The following is a 15,691-nucleotide window of genomic DNA, read 5'->3' as shown; positions in this document are numbered from 1 at the left end:
TTCTATGATTTTGTTTAATTTAATGGATTGAGTTGTCATGGATGCAGCAATACCAAATTTGTTTATCTTGTTTTTTACATGTATGTGAAATAAGATTTTTAATAGTTAAAAAAACTTTATTCAATTGTTTTTCACAATTTTTTTAGGCCCCTTAGAAGACTTGAACTTCTAATCAATTGTACTGTATACACTGTAATTATCCAGTATTTGATTTCATGGTCATTCAGACAGGTAGGATGTACATGCAGCTGAGACATAACTAACCTAGAAACCTTCAGTAGGCCCCTGGCTCCCCTGCCAAGTACTTGCCACCGCATGATTGTGTTTGCAAGGGCCAATCAGAGGACAGAGGGAGGACACATCCTATTGACCACGACATCTGAGGGATCAACTTCCAGGATCAAAGTTTTCTCCGATCTTGCCAGTGAGAGCTAGGTGCCAAATGTAAAATGCAGCTGCCAAAAATGGTGCAGGCATATCTTCTGAGTCTGTGCCATCAGTGTGACAAACTATTACTGCACAGAGTGTTAACTATCTATGTTCTTTGATGTAAGAGTATGAAGGGAGTCAAAGTCCTGGAGAACCAGCTTACCAACATTCACAAACTGTACAATGAAGGAGAGAGTCTAATGTTAACAGTGAGAGATGGCATCAACCAAAGTTCATCCATCCATGGTGGGAATAACACATACATATGTATGGGGAGTTCCCGATTCTGTCAAGGAGAGAAAGGTGAATTTCAACACCTAATCTTTTTGTTCTCTGGGAGAAAGACCATACTTGGTCAAAACGTTGCATTCATTTGGTGAATAAACCACAGGGGTATATTGAGGACTACAGAGTGATGTGATTTTTCTTTATATTTCTCTGGGAAAGAAGCCGCCAACAGAGGCTTTATCCTCTCTCCGCAATAAAAGCACATAAAAAAATACTTGTGTATGGGGAAGTCTGGAGAGATAGCTCTTTGTCAACTGAAGAGGTATGGACAGTTGGGCACTTTTCGTGGTACTGCAGTACAGAAGTCTTATTGCCCCATGGCATTGTTTCCTAGACCCGGGTACATCCGGACACCAGTCATGACCCGGGCAATGTGACAGCCTGCTAAGTAAAGGAGAGGAAGACACAGCAGTATTTTTTCTTTTGTTATGTATTATTCAGTCAGAGAATATTAATTCATAAGAACAAGTCCTTTCATATTTGTAAAAAGACATATTTGACCCTGGCTTGTGACCTAATTTACACAGGTGAAAACGTCTGTGGTGACAAAAAAAATATTTACCAGCTTGACAATGTCATGAGAATGCACATTTTTAATACTGTTACAACCACTTGCCAATGGAAAAGGTAGAACATACATTGAAAGAACTGACATAGTGACTTCAGCGGGTTGTCAGGTTAGCATTTCCTATAAACTCTATAAAGACCAATATTCTTCATAAACGCAAAAAAAAAATGTAAAAGAATATTCTAGAAAAAAAAAATCATTTTTTTCAACATTTCATGGCCTTTTGTTTCTTCAGTTAACAAATGTATCCTAGGTACAGTGTAGAAAATCTTCCATTGAGGTTGAAGCAAGTTTCTGTACATTGCATTTATCCTTTACAAAATGACAAAGAGAAATGCAAGAAAAATCGTTGCTTACATTGGTGTATCTTTATAAAATGGCCAGAATTGGATACAATCTCATGCTTCCCTGTCCAATGTGTAACCCCACCAATCCCTCATAATGATCCTTGTAATCTCTGCAGCTATCTGATACCAACGTCACACAATAGATGTAAAATATCGCAACAGCAAGATTGGGAAATGAGAGTTTCAAAGTCCTTCTTGAAAAAATTGTATTTTTGGTACTTCATACCCAGAATCATTAAGTTTGCGGCAGTACATATAGCTCAATCCATATTAGGGACCTGTAGTATTAAATAAGATAAGGAATTTTTTTGTCTTTGTATTACATCATAAAATTATTCAAAATGTATTTACATTATTGAAATACTTGCTATTTACTAATTTTTTTTGCATTTAAAATTTTCAAATTTAGTTCAAATGTTTGCATAATAAATAGAAAGTTTAAATTTGGGGCATATAAAAAAATGAACCCTACAGTGTTAGAGAATGTTAAAGTCCCAGGTAATTATGCGTGTAGTAGTATTAACTAGTACCATGGGGGCCCTATCCACTGCTTCTGGTACAAAATCAAATCTAGATTTTACCCAGAATTTTATCATTCGAAAATAGTTCAAAAGGTCATTACTTCATGCATAAAAATTTTGGGAGCTATCGCCTAGAGATATTGGACTATGACACTAATGAACAGAACGTGGCCAAAACCCCCAGCCCTGGAATGTTCTTTTTTTTGTTTAAGGGGGCAATCTCAATTATAATGTTGTAAGATAATTAATATTTATGCAGTTGTATAACACATACTTTGCCATGACTCCAACTGACCATGTTGGTGTAGATGAAGAGAGAAATTTTTGGAACACCTTTGATATTTTTGAAATATGTGAGCCAGAGTCAATGTAAAAATTCAAGTAATAGCAAAGTCATGGAAATGCGTTGGTTAGTTTTGAGGGGGACAGAAAAAAAAATGAGCAGTATTCCTGCAAATTATATATTTTTTTTATTAAATAACTTTTTGATTTGGGTAAATTGTTTAAGGAAAAATTGCTTCAAGCCATGCTATGGGGATACATCTGCCCTGCTAAAAAAACAAGCAGATGTATAAGTTTAGGTCTAAATCCTAAATAGATGGACCAGCAGTAAGAATGAGTCCCTATTTTAGAATGAGTATAGTATGATGATGTCATCATTTAAGAAATATAGGAAAAATATATGAAAAAGATGCCTACATAAACTTTTCTAATGACATTCTAGTGCAAAAAATTATTTAATGATTTGGATTTCTGCCTAAGGGTTTTTTCTGGGATTGCTATGGCTTTTAACAGAAATGCTCATGTAGTTGCTTACCTCATGTACATCTTCCCCATGCTTTTCCTTTTTTTCCTGACCCATTTTCACCATGTAAACAAATTACTGTGGTTTATTTCGATCTTGCATGTAGCACTTCCTGTTGCTGTATCCAACCAAACCCATGATGCACTTTCTTTTTCTCTGCCGCAGCTCCAGCACCGCCCCTAACAAAGCCCAGCTAGTTTATAGCTCCTCACACCCAGCTGATTAAATAAACAGTCTCCTATCACTGGCCCGCCCATTGACTTCACATCACAGGAAATAAGAAAGAGCTGCATGGACACGGTCATGTGACTACAGCCCAGAATGGAAGCTAAGAGCAATACAATGCAATTATAAAATTACAGCTCCCATCATAAATGATAATTTTAAAGGATGGTGATGCAAACCGGAAAACCCCTTTATGTATCAGAGTTTGGATGTGAAATAAGGAAAATTATTGTGTTTTGAAACTAAGGTTCAAATTCAAGATAACTTTGACTAAACAGCCATTATTTTCTGCATTCTAATGAGTTGGACCAGCAGTCAGTGTACTGTAAGAACTGGAAGATAATCATCCTCTTCTTTCCAACCATGAAGTATAGCCCCCATAGCATTGTTTAATAATAGGGCCTTGGAAAATATGAATTTAATGTAGACAGGCCAACAATATATATATATATATGAAAAACTGCCCAGTTGATCCCTGCCTATAGATAGCTTGTGAAGATACATGTCTCTAACAGTTGGTTCTTTGAACCGAAAGAGAAAGGGATATATTCATTAATTGGTCTGAATTCCCTAAAGTGTATGTATTTAAGGCTTTTCTACCTATCCTACGGCTGTCTTCGAAAAAGAGGTAAAAAAAAAAAATATTCCACTTAAGTCAACATTACCAGAGTGGATGTTAGTCATTATAATATACACAAATGTGCGTGACTTATATATGCGCATATTCAAAAATATATGCTCATATATAAATATAAATTGTACATACATGCACGTCCACAAGTGAATACATGTATTCATACTCTCATATAACAATGACATAGATCTTCACCATAATCAAAGCAAGAAAGAACAAACATATTGCTTCGTTTAGATCCTTGTTGTTCCAATCTATTCGCCAGAATCTCTGTATTTTTTTCTTCTTCTCTGTATACCAGGTAATACCACTCGTGTGATCCTGCACAGATAGAGTACCTGTAGCAATATGCCATGTGTTTTTATAGTACAGAACGTCCCGTCACATTCAGTCTCTTCCCTCCACGTCACAAGGAGTAAGGTTTTGTGCTTATCATCAAAGAAAAAAATCGCAGTGCAAAATTTAAACATGAATGTTACACAGTTAAACAAAAGATTTTTTGTTTCTTTTTTTTTCTTTTTCTTTTTTTTATATGGCACCACAGCCTATTAATTCACATACAGTATAGTACAATAGAACAATAAGGACAGACAATAATATTAAGAAGAATAATATGAACAAAAGAGGGCAAGCTTGCATAAGAATGCAATCAAAGAAAAAAAAAACAATATATACAAAGCCAAAATGTTTTTTTTTTCCTCCTTGATGCCGATTCCTTGTTCCTCTTTTGTGTTTTTCTGCCGAGAAACATTTAAGGTGGATGGTGTGTATATAAGAGAAGGAGAAAGTAAATTGTCTGTGGGATATGTGTGACTTTCTGTGGCTTTACATTGCATTTACAGTCCTTCCAATCCTACATAAATAAATGAATGTCCATTGCACTGTTTTTGAGTTTCCTCGTGACTTTCATCAGTCCAGACCGACTGGTCTATAGAGCAGCTTGTGTCATAGCTTTTCAGTACTCTAGGAAAGAGAACATAAAGAAACCATTCATTAATGATATAAGAATGTGTCTGGTTCCATTAAATTTGTACTGAATTAGTTTATGGTCATTTGGCAGTGACAGTACCACATAAATTTGGGCAAATACAAGGTCTCTCCTCTGCTTGGGGGACCCATGTCAATATGGATGTACATACTCTATACAGTGGTTCCTTAAGATACAATGCCTTCAGGATATAATATTTTCAATTTAGAATAGTCTTGCCATTGTAAGTAGGGATGAGAAAACCAGTGGAAGTTCGGGTTCACTGGGTTCAGCCTAACTTCAGGTTGAATTTGACCCTGAACCCGAACCCCATTGAATTCATTGGGGACCCCAACTTCACTTTATTATTTTCCATTATAACATGGTTATATCGAAAACTAACAGCATTCTTAAGACAAAATGCAAAACAATTTGGCCATTTAGGGGTTAAAAAAACAACTCACCTCATCCACTTGGTCGCAATGCAGCAGCCTCTTCTATCTTCACTGAACAGGATCTGCCAAAGGACCTGCGATGTGCGTGATGACATCACCACGCTCTCCCACGTGGGGAGTGTGTTGACGTCATTGCGCACATCACAGGTCCTTTGGCAGGTCCTGCTGAATAACGGTAGAAGAGACTGCTGCAGCGTGATCAAGTGGATGAGGTGAGTTTGTTATTTTTGGGGTTTTTTAAACCCGTAAACTGACATATTCTTCTGCATTCTGTCTTAGTATTAAGAATGTGATTATTTTCCAATATAACCATGTTATAACAGAAAATAATAAAATTACCATAACCCGGACTTCAATGAAAAAGTCTGGGTTCGTGTATGGGTTCCCGAACTCACAAAGTTTGGGTTCGTTCAAGCCTAATCGTAAGTTGAAAGTAGACTTGACAAACAATGCCTTAGATTCAGATCCAACCAATCAACATGGCCATTGCTCTGGTAAAACCCCAGTATTAGCTATCTAGTAGCTCATCTTTACAGTACAGTGTGGTACTACATGTCCTGTACTGCCCTTGTGTACTGTCTGTGCTAGGATGATCTGCTCCCTTGAATGTCAGGTGATGGTAACTCCATTTTATTTTTCTGGTACACTGTGTACTATACTGGACCTGGAAAAGGCTTCTGTCCTCATAGAAAGTGATCTACAGCTTCCAGCATCTATTACTAGCAGTTATATGTTAGTTATATGTTAACGAGGGGAGAAGAATAAGCTGTTGTCAGACACCACTGGTGGTGGCTTATCTTCTTCACAACAAAGGATCGAGCATGTTCAAATCCAACATCAGAAAGAAGTTGGGGCACCCCCCCATACACATTAGATTAGGGTTTGACCAACATTTGGCTAATGTATATGGTCACCTTAACAGTCATATCTCTTTATCTACAGAGATGAATTAGGCACCAAGGCAGCCACCACATTGCTTTGCCAGCACAGATACACAGCACTGGACAGGGACATGCTTGATATTCAGCATCAGAATTTGGAAATTTTATTCACCTTTGAACATAAATTTTGTATATTTTTTTTTATATAAATTTAAAAGCTTCCATTCAAAAGCCTGCTCAGTCCACAAGATGGTCAATAGATATGCCCATTGCAGTTTAGTTATACTCCTAAACTGCAACTAGGTGGGTAGTAGATTACTGTAAAATGACAGAAGATGTGACTTTCTAAAATACCAGAGAACACTGAGTGTGGCCACTGAACCAGCAAGGGATGCTGCGAGATTTCACCTCTAAATCATGCAGAACTGTAAATGTACAATTATACATCCTGTAAATCATAACCAATAATTCAAGGATCTGTAATAATTACATCAATCTGGAGTTCACTGTGAATGTATTCAGAAATTCATTTTAGTGGTCTTGTGACTGTAATAACTGTAAATCAGATGAGGTTGCCTGGGTTCAGAGCTGAACCCAGAAATATTCCCATTTTCACCTCTCCGGCCCATCTAACATGAGCATCTGAGCATATCATGCTCCGATGCTCTTCCTTGCACTGCGCGATCCATGACTTGTCTGTTTAAATTTTAACACTACTAGGCAAAGGTTTCAGCTTAGCAGAGTTCCCGGTGATGTCACTGACTCTGATGGGCGGGATTTAGTGCTGCCCTAGCCATTTTGCAGGCTAGGCAAGAGCAAAAGCCCGTCCATCAGCGAGCTCACTGCTAGACGGAAGCCTCCACCTAGCTTACCCTATAGAGAGCCAGGTATGTCACTGGATCTCCACAAAAAGCCTTTTCCCTGCGAGATTCAGGGGGGCTGCCTAAGTGAAAATGGGGATATCTACGGGTTCAGCTCTGAATATGGACAACCCCTTTAAAATTGGGAAACGAGTACTGCTATTATGATTATAATCCGCAGCATATCTACAGTCCTAAACCTCCGCCACCCTGTGATCATAGTTTACTATAAACAATGTGTTTGTTCCGCAGTCTCACATTACTGTCTATAATATCTCCATGAAGCAGGACTATGATGGAATGAGGCGTTCAATATAATTTGTATTTCTTGAATGCGTAATACAGTTGGAGATAATTAGAGTACAGTTATGATAAATAATAGTAATATTTCCAGTGCTGGGGGTGGTAAGGTCATTGCTATACTCCATCTGACTATAGTTCTAGCAAAAGGGAAAATATCTACAAAATATTATAGCTTTCTATCATATTGTATATACGTATGAAAAGGAAAGGTTATTACCCTGCAAGAAATTCCACCACTTTTCATAGACTAGTAAAATATGCATGACACCATCAATAATACAGAATAAAACTAATGAATTTGGTTACATCATGAATATAACATAGCCAGCAAAGCAAAAAAAATACAGAACCCATATCATTGTTTAGAGTGAATTATACTTAGAGGTCAGCTAGACTTTAAGGGGAGGATTTATCACTGCCCAGTGGCGTACGCCGGGCAATGATAACCAGGCGCGCTGCAGAATGCATCCGGCAGTCCATGCACCTCAAAAGAAATTGTTCTTTTATGCCTTATTCCCTCCCCACCCTCACCATGACCCCTTGAAATAAATTATAATAATAATAATATTACATAAAAAATTGCTGGTTGAGAAAAAAAACATCACATTTATAGTAATACCAGTGCATAGGATGATATAAAAAAAATGGGGAAAAGCATTAAAAATGAGAATTGAATGGATGCAAGTGTGTTAGTAAATCAATTAGGGCTCTCACAACTGAGTAATGGCGACCAAGGACATTGAGGTGCTTATCTCCAACTAAAGCACTAAAGCCGCCATGCAGTGGATGAGGGTCTAAGTTATTAGATTTAAGGTGGTTGTCTAGTTTAGAAAACCCCTTTTCTATAGCCTGTTGAGGAGCTTGATATTAATAGAGTGGTTTCTAGGCCACATACTATTGATCTGACTGTTATAGTGTAATGCCTAGCCTCCCAAATGGTAGTGCTGCAGCAAACCTTAAAGGGATGTTGCATTTGTGATATATCGCTATGATATTTCACAAATGTCAGACAGGTGGGGTCCTACCTCTGGGACCCGCTCATATCTCTAGAATGGGACCCCTTGAAGTGAAGGCGAGCGTACCACACAAGTGGGGTACCCATTCATAATTGGCTGCTCTTGCTATGATAATTCACTGCTCTTGCTATGACGCTTCGTAAAAAAAGTGAGCACATTTCAGAAGTCCCACAGCAGTTAATGGAGAGCAATCCACGGAAGCACATCCACCTCTCCATTCACAGGTATGGGACATCTGGAAATTAGCCAAGCCAGTGCTCAGCTATTTTTGGAACTCCCATAGCAGTGATTAATGGATGGCAGCACATTTGTGGTTGCACTCCCTTTACTTCGGGGGGCCCGTTCTGGAGTTAGGAGTGTATCCTAGAGGGACTCGCACCTATCTGACATTTCTGGCATACCGTAGCGATATGGAAGAGAAAACTTTGTGGCACTCTTTTGTAGATACGCTACTGGAAGTCGGGTTCCCACCCCGTAGAAACAAGAAGAATATAAACTCCAGTTTATGCAATTTGATGAGTTGTATTTAATAGGAAATGCGGTAAATCATATATGCGTGACGTTTCGGTCACAATCCGGCCTTCATTAGACTGGTACCGCTTATGGAACTATTCAGATCGCGGGCGCACGTTCAGTTGATGCAGATTTCGTTCTGCTATTAGTGATAAGGCGCCATTATCACTAATAGCAGAACGAAATCTGCATCAACTGAACGTGCGCCCGCGATCCGAATAGTTCCAAAAGCGCTACCAGTCTGATGAAGGCCGAATTGTGGCCAAAACGTCACGCATATATGATTTACCGCATTTCCTATTAAATACAACTCATCAAATCGCATAAACTGGAGTTTATATTCTTCTTATACCATAGCGATATGCCAGTCAAGTCCCAAATGGAAATACTCCTTTTACACTTATTGACAGGTTTTAACAAGTCCATCCCAGCAGGGGCCACTATGTGATCTGCTTATTATCATGGGCCTCTTCTAATAACTTGCAATTGTGTGATGTTAGAGACCCCCTTCAATCTATCCATTACAGTATGTGCAGAATGCTTCTGAGTTTTCGACATTCTCCACCATGTTTTGTGTATCTAGACATTTCTCTGGTCCTGGCTCTTTTAGTCTGTTAAAGAGCACAAAACTAACTTAACTACTTACATAATTCACCTGTAAACTGTCCTTGACTGTTTGTCCCCAAATATCCTACATCAAGAAAATCAATGGCATTGCGCTGGTGACCTCTCATAAAGTCGCCTTTCCTTGGTCCAGTGGACTCTTTAGAAGAAGTGGTTCCTGTAGAACTATGTCCTCCAGGTGAAGGAAAACTTGGCTTGCTGTACGGCATGAGCACTTCATCTGCGAGGGAAACAATCAATGAAATATTCCTGCAATTATCTTAACAAAATGGCTTTCTAGACCTAAAATGCCATATTTAAAGTTTTACTTTCTATTAAAATTATTTAGTAAATTTAGTAATTTAGCAGGTGAATTTGAGACTGGTAGCTTGTGCTTACATCGCTTCTGCACCTGTCTAATTACCTTGATTTCTGCTCTTGTTGATATTTTACAAAACTGCTGATCTTTAAAATATCACCATTAATTAGAATATGGGATCAATTTGTGCACATTATATGTGGCTTCTAAATGGGCAATTATAGAAAAAATAATAACAGAGCTATAGATATGCTTGAATATACCGGCATGGGAATAATTGCCAGTGTGTCATTAGCCCTTAATTAGATTTAGGCTGTAACTATTTGATGATGTGGCATTAAATGTGTTTAGTTCAGCACATGCCACATCATAAAGGAATGACTATTATATCAGCCATGTTACTGAATTTACAATTGTAAAATTACTTTGTTCACAGTGGTTACCGTAATACTTTTTTTGTAGCAGGGGATGTAAATAATTAGAAAAACATGGCTGCCATTTTTAGAAAACATGGGCTAGGTCTAGTACTGCAACTTGTCTCAAGTGAATGGAGCAAAACTATGCGCAGCCACCAGTTGTGCTGTGCCTAGGAGAGCTGCCATGTTTTCCAATTCCACGCACAGAGTCAGGACTGGATCTGAATTCTCGATAATAGTTTTTGAATGCCATTGATTTAATTGCCCACTCTTGCACTTTTCCCCACAATTCTTGTAAACAAGACCCCTTCCTTTCAGCTGCTCATAAAATCTGTAAACTCTTTTGGGTTTGTTCATGGTTATGTGCATTGTGATAACTCTTTGAATACTTTACTTTTAGATAGAAAGTTACAGGCAATGCATTTCAAATAGAAGTTCAAAAATGCTTATGATAATACCTGAGCCAAAAGCATGTTTGTTTTGCCGATCTGTGCAGCTAAGCCATTCGTGTGTTTGCCGCTGCCGTTCTAAAGATGTTCTACCATGGCGTTCCATAGAGGTCTTACTATCCTCCATGTTGGAAGTATGCCTCTCAAGAGAACTGGCTTTTCTTTCTGGAGGAGCACTACGTTGATTGGGCATTTGCTGTCTTAAACTTTGACAAGGTGGAGGTTCGGGTGGAGGTGGAAGATCTTGAAATGATTAAAAAACAAAGTATTTAATAGATGCAGGCAATCATACAATAGTAAAGACGCAGACAAAGATCAAGAGAAGTAAAGATGTTTTTGCCCACGAGTGGCATAAAGCACAAATATTTAGTTATTTCAAAATGTATAGAATGAAAGAATAATATGGAACAGATTACAGCATTGCATTAAATGGGTTGTCCAGTTTAGATAAACATTTTCATGGACTGCATCAGAGAACAGTACATTATGGCCTCATCTCTTTGCCAGAGTACAGAGCAGCTTCAAAAACGGTCTCTCAATCTGGGGGACCTGTGATGTCCTGTAATATACAAGCAGCTCTTTGATGTGAATGGACAATGTGCCATGCTTAATTTCCCCTGTGATGGTGCAACAAGAAAACTGAACAGTTGCTGCCGTTTTTCCCCATTAATTAGCTCTGACCATTAGGGTTTCCATCAGTGAGACACTTTGCCTATTGTCAAGTGACCAAGTACAGTCAAGTATATTGCCAGGTGAGTAAGACTGTCAAAAGCAGACAACCCTTTTAATTGAAAAAATATATATATTCTGAAAATACACACATAAGAGTAACTTCTATTACTACTTGAAAATATTAACATAAACTTACCATCTATCATTCCTTCTCTTCGAACTCCAGGAGGCTGATCCATCCGGCCTCCCTTGTGTTTTTTAGTAGGTCTTGGCCTTTGGTTGTTGTGATTCATGACTGAATTGTTACTGTCCCCAGAAAATGGACTTGAAGGTCTTGGTTTTTGACAAAAAGATTGCATTTTTCCTACAATAATATTAAGTTATAAAATGTTTATATATTACAACTTTACAACATACACAATGTCCATATATTTTATTTTTCATGCAAATTGATTAAGCCAGAGCAGAAGATCATCAGATGCCACCAGCAAAGGTAAACTGAGACAAAGAGACAGATGATAGCTTATCATAATGATGCTTTCATAAATAAAAAGAGTTTCCCATGACATTTTGATGAAAAGCAGAAGAATTTACAAATACTGCCAATAGGCCTAGATGAGCGAAACTGTATTATAAGATTGTATCACTTTTAAAATTCAGATTTAGATTTAGACAGTTGGATGTTTCAAGAGACCTCTATGACTATCTCCAATTCAAGAAAGCTTTGTCCAGGGGTGGATTGGCCATAGACCCTACAGGGAAATTTCCAGATGGGCTGATGCCCAGAGACACCCAAGCTCTCCTGATGGCCGCAGGCCAGGTACATGATGATCTGATGCTCTACAGCTACAGTTGTCCTCCTGAACTCAACTGTATTACCATCCTCAGGTTGGTGATACAGTTGAATACTGTGTAGAGGGCGGCAGTAGTTTGTGTTGCACTGTGGTATTTGATTCTGATGGGGTGGTACTTTGCGCTGAACTATGTTATTGCAGGTCTTGTCTACTTCCATTGTCCCTCCCTAATTGTGTTGGCCCTGCCTACTTATGTTGCCCCATCTTCTATCAATTTAGTCACTTCAACATGGGGCCACTTTTTTTTTTTTTTCCAGGGTCACTTTAAGTTTGCAATCCACCCCTGGCCTTGTCCATTGATTAACCATTGGCCAAGTTTTAGGAAAAGTGTCTAGAATGTTACTGTATGGTTGCTCTACATTTCTAAGAAGCCTTCAGTGACATGGTAGGATCAGGTCAATTTTTGTTTGGTACACCACACCAGTTTTTATAATGTTAGCTAGCTAGGTCTCTTCATGAGTTCCTTACTCAGTCTATGGTTCTAGGTGTTGGAGCTATAGTTTGGAAATCAATTACATAAGGAACGTTTCATGAATATTTCGACTGGACTACACAAATAGCCAATGGCAAAAGGAGAATTTTGGTATGTCAAATTTACATTTAGTATTAAATGGAAACTATATGAAAATAATTAGAAATTGCTTGTTTATGAGTTCCTTAGAAGAATAGACTGCATGATGAAAGGTTCCATCCACCAGATGCCATGCATGTTAGGTTAAGCTGGCAGCATGAGGCATGTTTATGAAAGGGAAAGAAAGCTCAGGAAGAAGAGAGCTATCCCTTACGCACAAGGCTCTAGTCCAAAGGCAACAAACCTGCTCTTGATAGGCTGGTTCCATTTAGTGTGAAACCAGCTTTATCTGCTGCTGCAACGAGTGACTGTGCAAAGTTGCCGTTCATAAATATCGAATCATCGGAAGAGCTAACTACACTAGATCTACGACTAGAAAAGTTACGATCCTCATCAGATGCGGACCCCCATCCATTTACCATAGAACCTAAAAACAAAGGCAGGGATCTAGTGAGTCATTGACATTTTTCTGTTGACCATAAAAGCATATTTTTTGTGATTGAAAGTGTTGTCAAATACTTGGTCTGAACATTAAGTACATGGTTTAACCTAGCCGCATCCAGGTGAATATTCTGGCATGCAAATGCTTATCTTTAATGTATAAACATGAAAAATTTTACTGTTGGATTAAATTTGAATTGAAAGAGTTGTCCAGATTTAACATTTGCATGACTCTACATGTTGTTTTTTTTCTGGATATGATTTTCATTATCTCAAACTGATGAAGAATATACACAAAAATGTAAAAAAAAAAGAATTCAATATCTTTTCTACTTTGATCCTGTTCTTCTCCTTTGATTCTATTCTGTCTCATCACAATCAAAACTATGACAATTCCATAGATAATACTTTCAGATGCGATACAGATCAGCCATTTTACTCTTTCTCTGAAAAAAATTCTTCAAAGAATTGACTTCAGCTGTAAGGCAACTGACTGTGGCAGCAGCCCTCCCCCAATGCACGGTTCACAATGAGAAAACAAGCACACTAAGCCCATCTTCCACATTAAATAGGTTTTCCGAGAGTTTTTTTTTTTTTACTTATTGGTGGGGTACGACACACGGGACTCTTGCCAATCAGCTATATGAGAAGGCACCGATGCTTACAGTAGTGCCGCGGCCTACTCTCTGCTCACCAAGAACAGCGTTGCACATTGTATAGTGGATGTGCTTGGTATCAAAACTCAGCCCATTTAATTCAATGGAACTGAGGTGTGCCTAGGATATGTGACTGATGAACGTGACGTCACATCGCATAGGCAAAGCTGGAGAAGGCCGTGGCACTACTGGGAGTGCTGCTGACTTCTCAAACAGGTGATCGGCTTAGGTTCCGGGTGACAAATCTCCACCGATCAGATACTGATAACCTATACATAGAATAGGTCATCAGTAAAAACTAAAAAAACACCTGTCTCATCTGAAAATGAAAGGCTTCAAAATAACACCTGCATTTTCCACAGTTTCTTAAACATGGAAAAATACTGCAGACTATTAAAAATTGTGAGCTAGTTTTTTTCTCTCTATTTTATCATTTATTCGTAGGTTTAATGTTCCTTCACAAATGTACAACATGGAGCTATGTCACAAAAATGGCTATTGAAATTTCAAATACAATTATAATATGTTTCATAATACAATTATAACATGTTACACCATAGCATACTGTATTTCCAATAGCAATATTTACCCCAAATTATTCCAGGTACTATAACACTACTGGATGACTTTTTGGGTGACACCTCTAAAATAGGCTAAAATGAAATACAGAATCGCCAAATGTAATCACGTAATAATGTCAACAGTATTTTGTATCTATGAAATACAGATGGATCCAAAAGTTTCTCAATCGAAATTGTTAGGAAAAAGATGATAAATAAGAAAAGAACAACAAAATGATGGGACATTAATCAAGTATGTCTCTGAAGCAGAACTCTAGGCTACCAGTTATGACTTGTAATATACCAGTTATTCCCATTGAACTGGGGGTAATTTATATAACTCTCTGCAAACTGTTAGGATATAAATGTCTACTTAAATATGTGATGAAAATCTAATTCATGCCATTTGGCTTTATTTATTTTTGTTTACTGAGTTGTTACTTTGTAGTTTTTTATACTCCGAACATTTCTCAAAGCGTTTGAGCTGTTGGGATGAAATGCACGCAGAACATTAAGTAGTTGCTCAAATGTTACAGAGCAATAAAATACCGGGATAAAGTGGCATCTAGCTGTGTCTCTCTATTACATCTTCAGCACTAAAATTAATTTACGGTCAGTCATCAATTCATTTACACGTCATTTTATGCTAAACCCATCTTTTCTTGATGAATGTGTAGCACTGTATATCCATTTACACAAAACTCTGTGTTTTAGAATGTAACGCTGCTAATTGTTACATTACCATTTTTATGAGGATGAAAAAACTATCAGCAATTCCCTTCCAAGTCACATATTTAATTCTCAAACGACAATTTCCTTAATAAATGGAATCCCATTGAATAGCTAAAGAAAGAAACAATTAGAGGAGTATTCATTTAATCAATGAATTTAATGATAAAGATATTAACAAAGAAACATAGGGAGCCGTATTATAGGGGGGCCTCATTTCTACTGGGGGCTCTGTGGAGGCATTATTACTACTGGTGATCAGTGATAAGTGGCAGGGGTCATATTTGAATTCGTGATAGTTTTCGCGAAATTCGAATATTCGTTATATTCTACATTCTTTTTTTTACGCAAAAATCGGCAAGGTAATAATCGCGTAATATATGAATATTGCGCGCTCAATACAGGCATGGGTCAAAAATTTATATATAGCACTATAGAATACAGTGCTATATATTTGTTTTTAGAATATTCGTCATTTTTTCCATCTGAACACATGATTCCTCCCTGCTTCTTGCTTGTGGGCCTATGACGTCATTGGCCCACAAGCAAGAAGCAGGGAGGAATCATGTGTTCAGATGGAAAAAAATGACGAATATTCGTCATTACAAA

The 15,691-nt window shown here is 37.8% G+C and overlaps 1 protein-coding gene across 1 annotated transcript in view; it reads right to left on the bottom strand.

The window, feature by feature from the left end:
• Window positions 1–990: 990 nt before the first annotated feature.
• ROBO2 (roundabout guidance receptor 2) overlaps window positions 991–15,691 on the bottom strand; it is a 457,929-nt gene continuing 443,228 nt past the window's right edge. Inside the window, 5 exon segments of the mRNA XM_040423235.1 lie at window positions 991–4,780; window positions 9,459–9,656; window positions 10,609–10,842; window positions 11,468–11,635; window positions 12,941–13,123. Coding sequence (XP_040279169.1) covers window positions 4,779–4,780; window positions 9,459–9,656; window positions 10,609–10,842; window positions 11,468–11,635; window positions 12,941–13,123 — 785 coding nt within the window. The 3' untranslated portion in view covers window positions 991–4,778.

Source organism: Bufo bufo, chromosome 3, assembly GCF_905171765.1.
Source record: "Bufo bufo chromosome 3, aBufBuf1.1, whole genome shotgun sequence".
NCBI lineage: Eukaryota > Metazoa > Chordata > Amphibia > Anura > Bufonidae > Bufo > Bufo bufo.
Note: the sequence above shows the minus strand (reverse complement) of the source record. Positions and strands in the feature narration are given on the sequence as shown.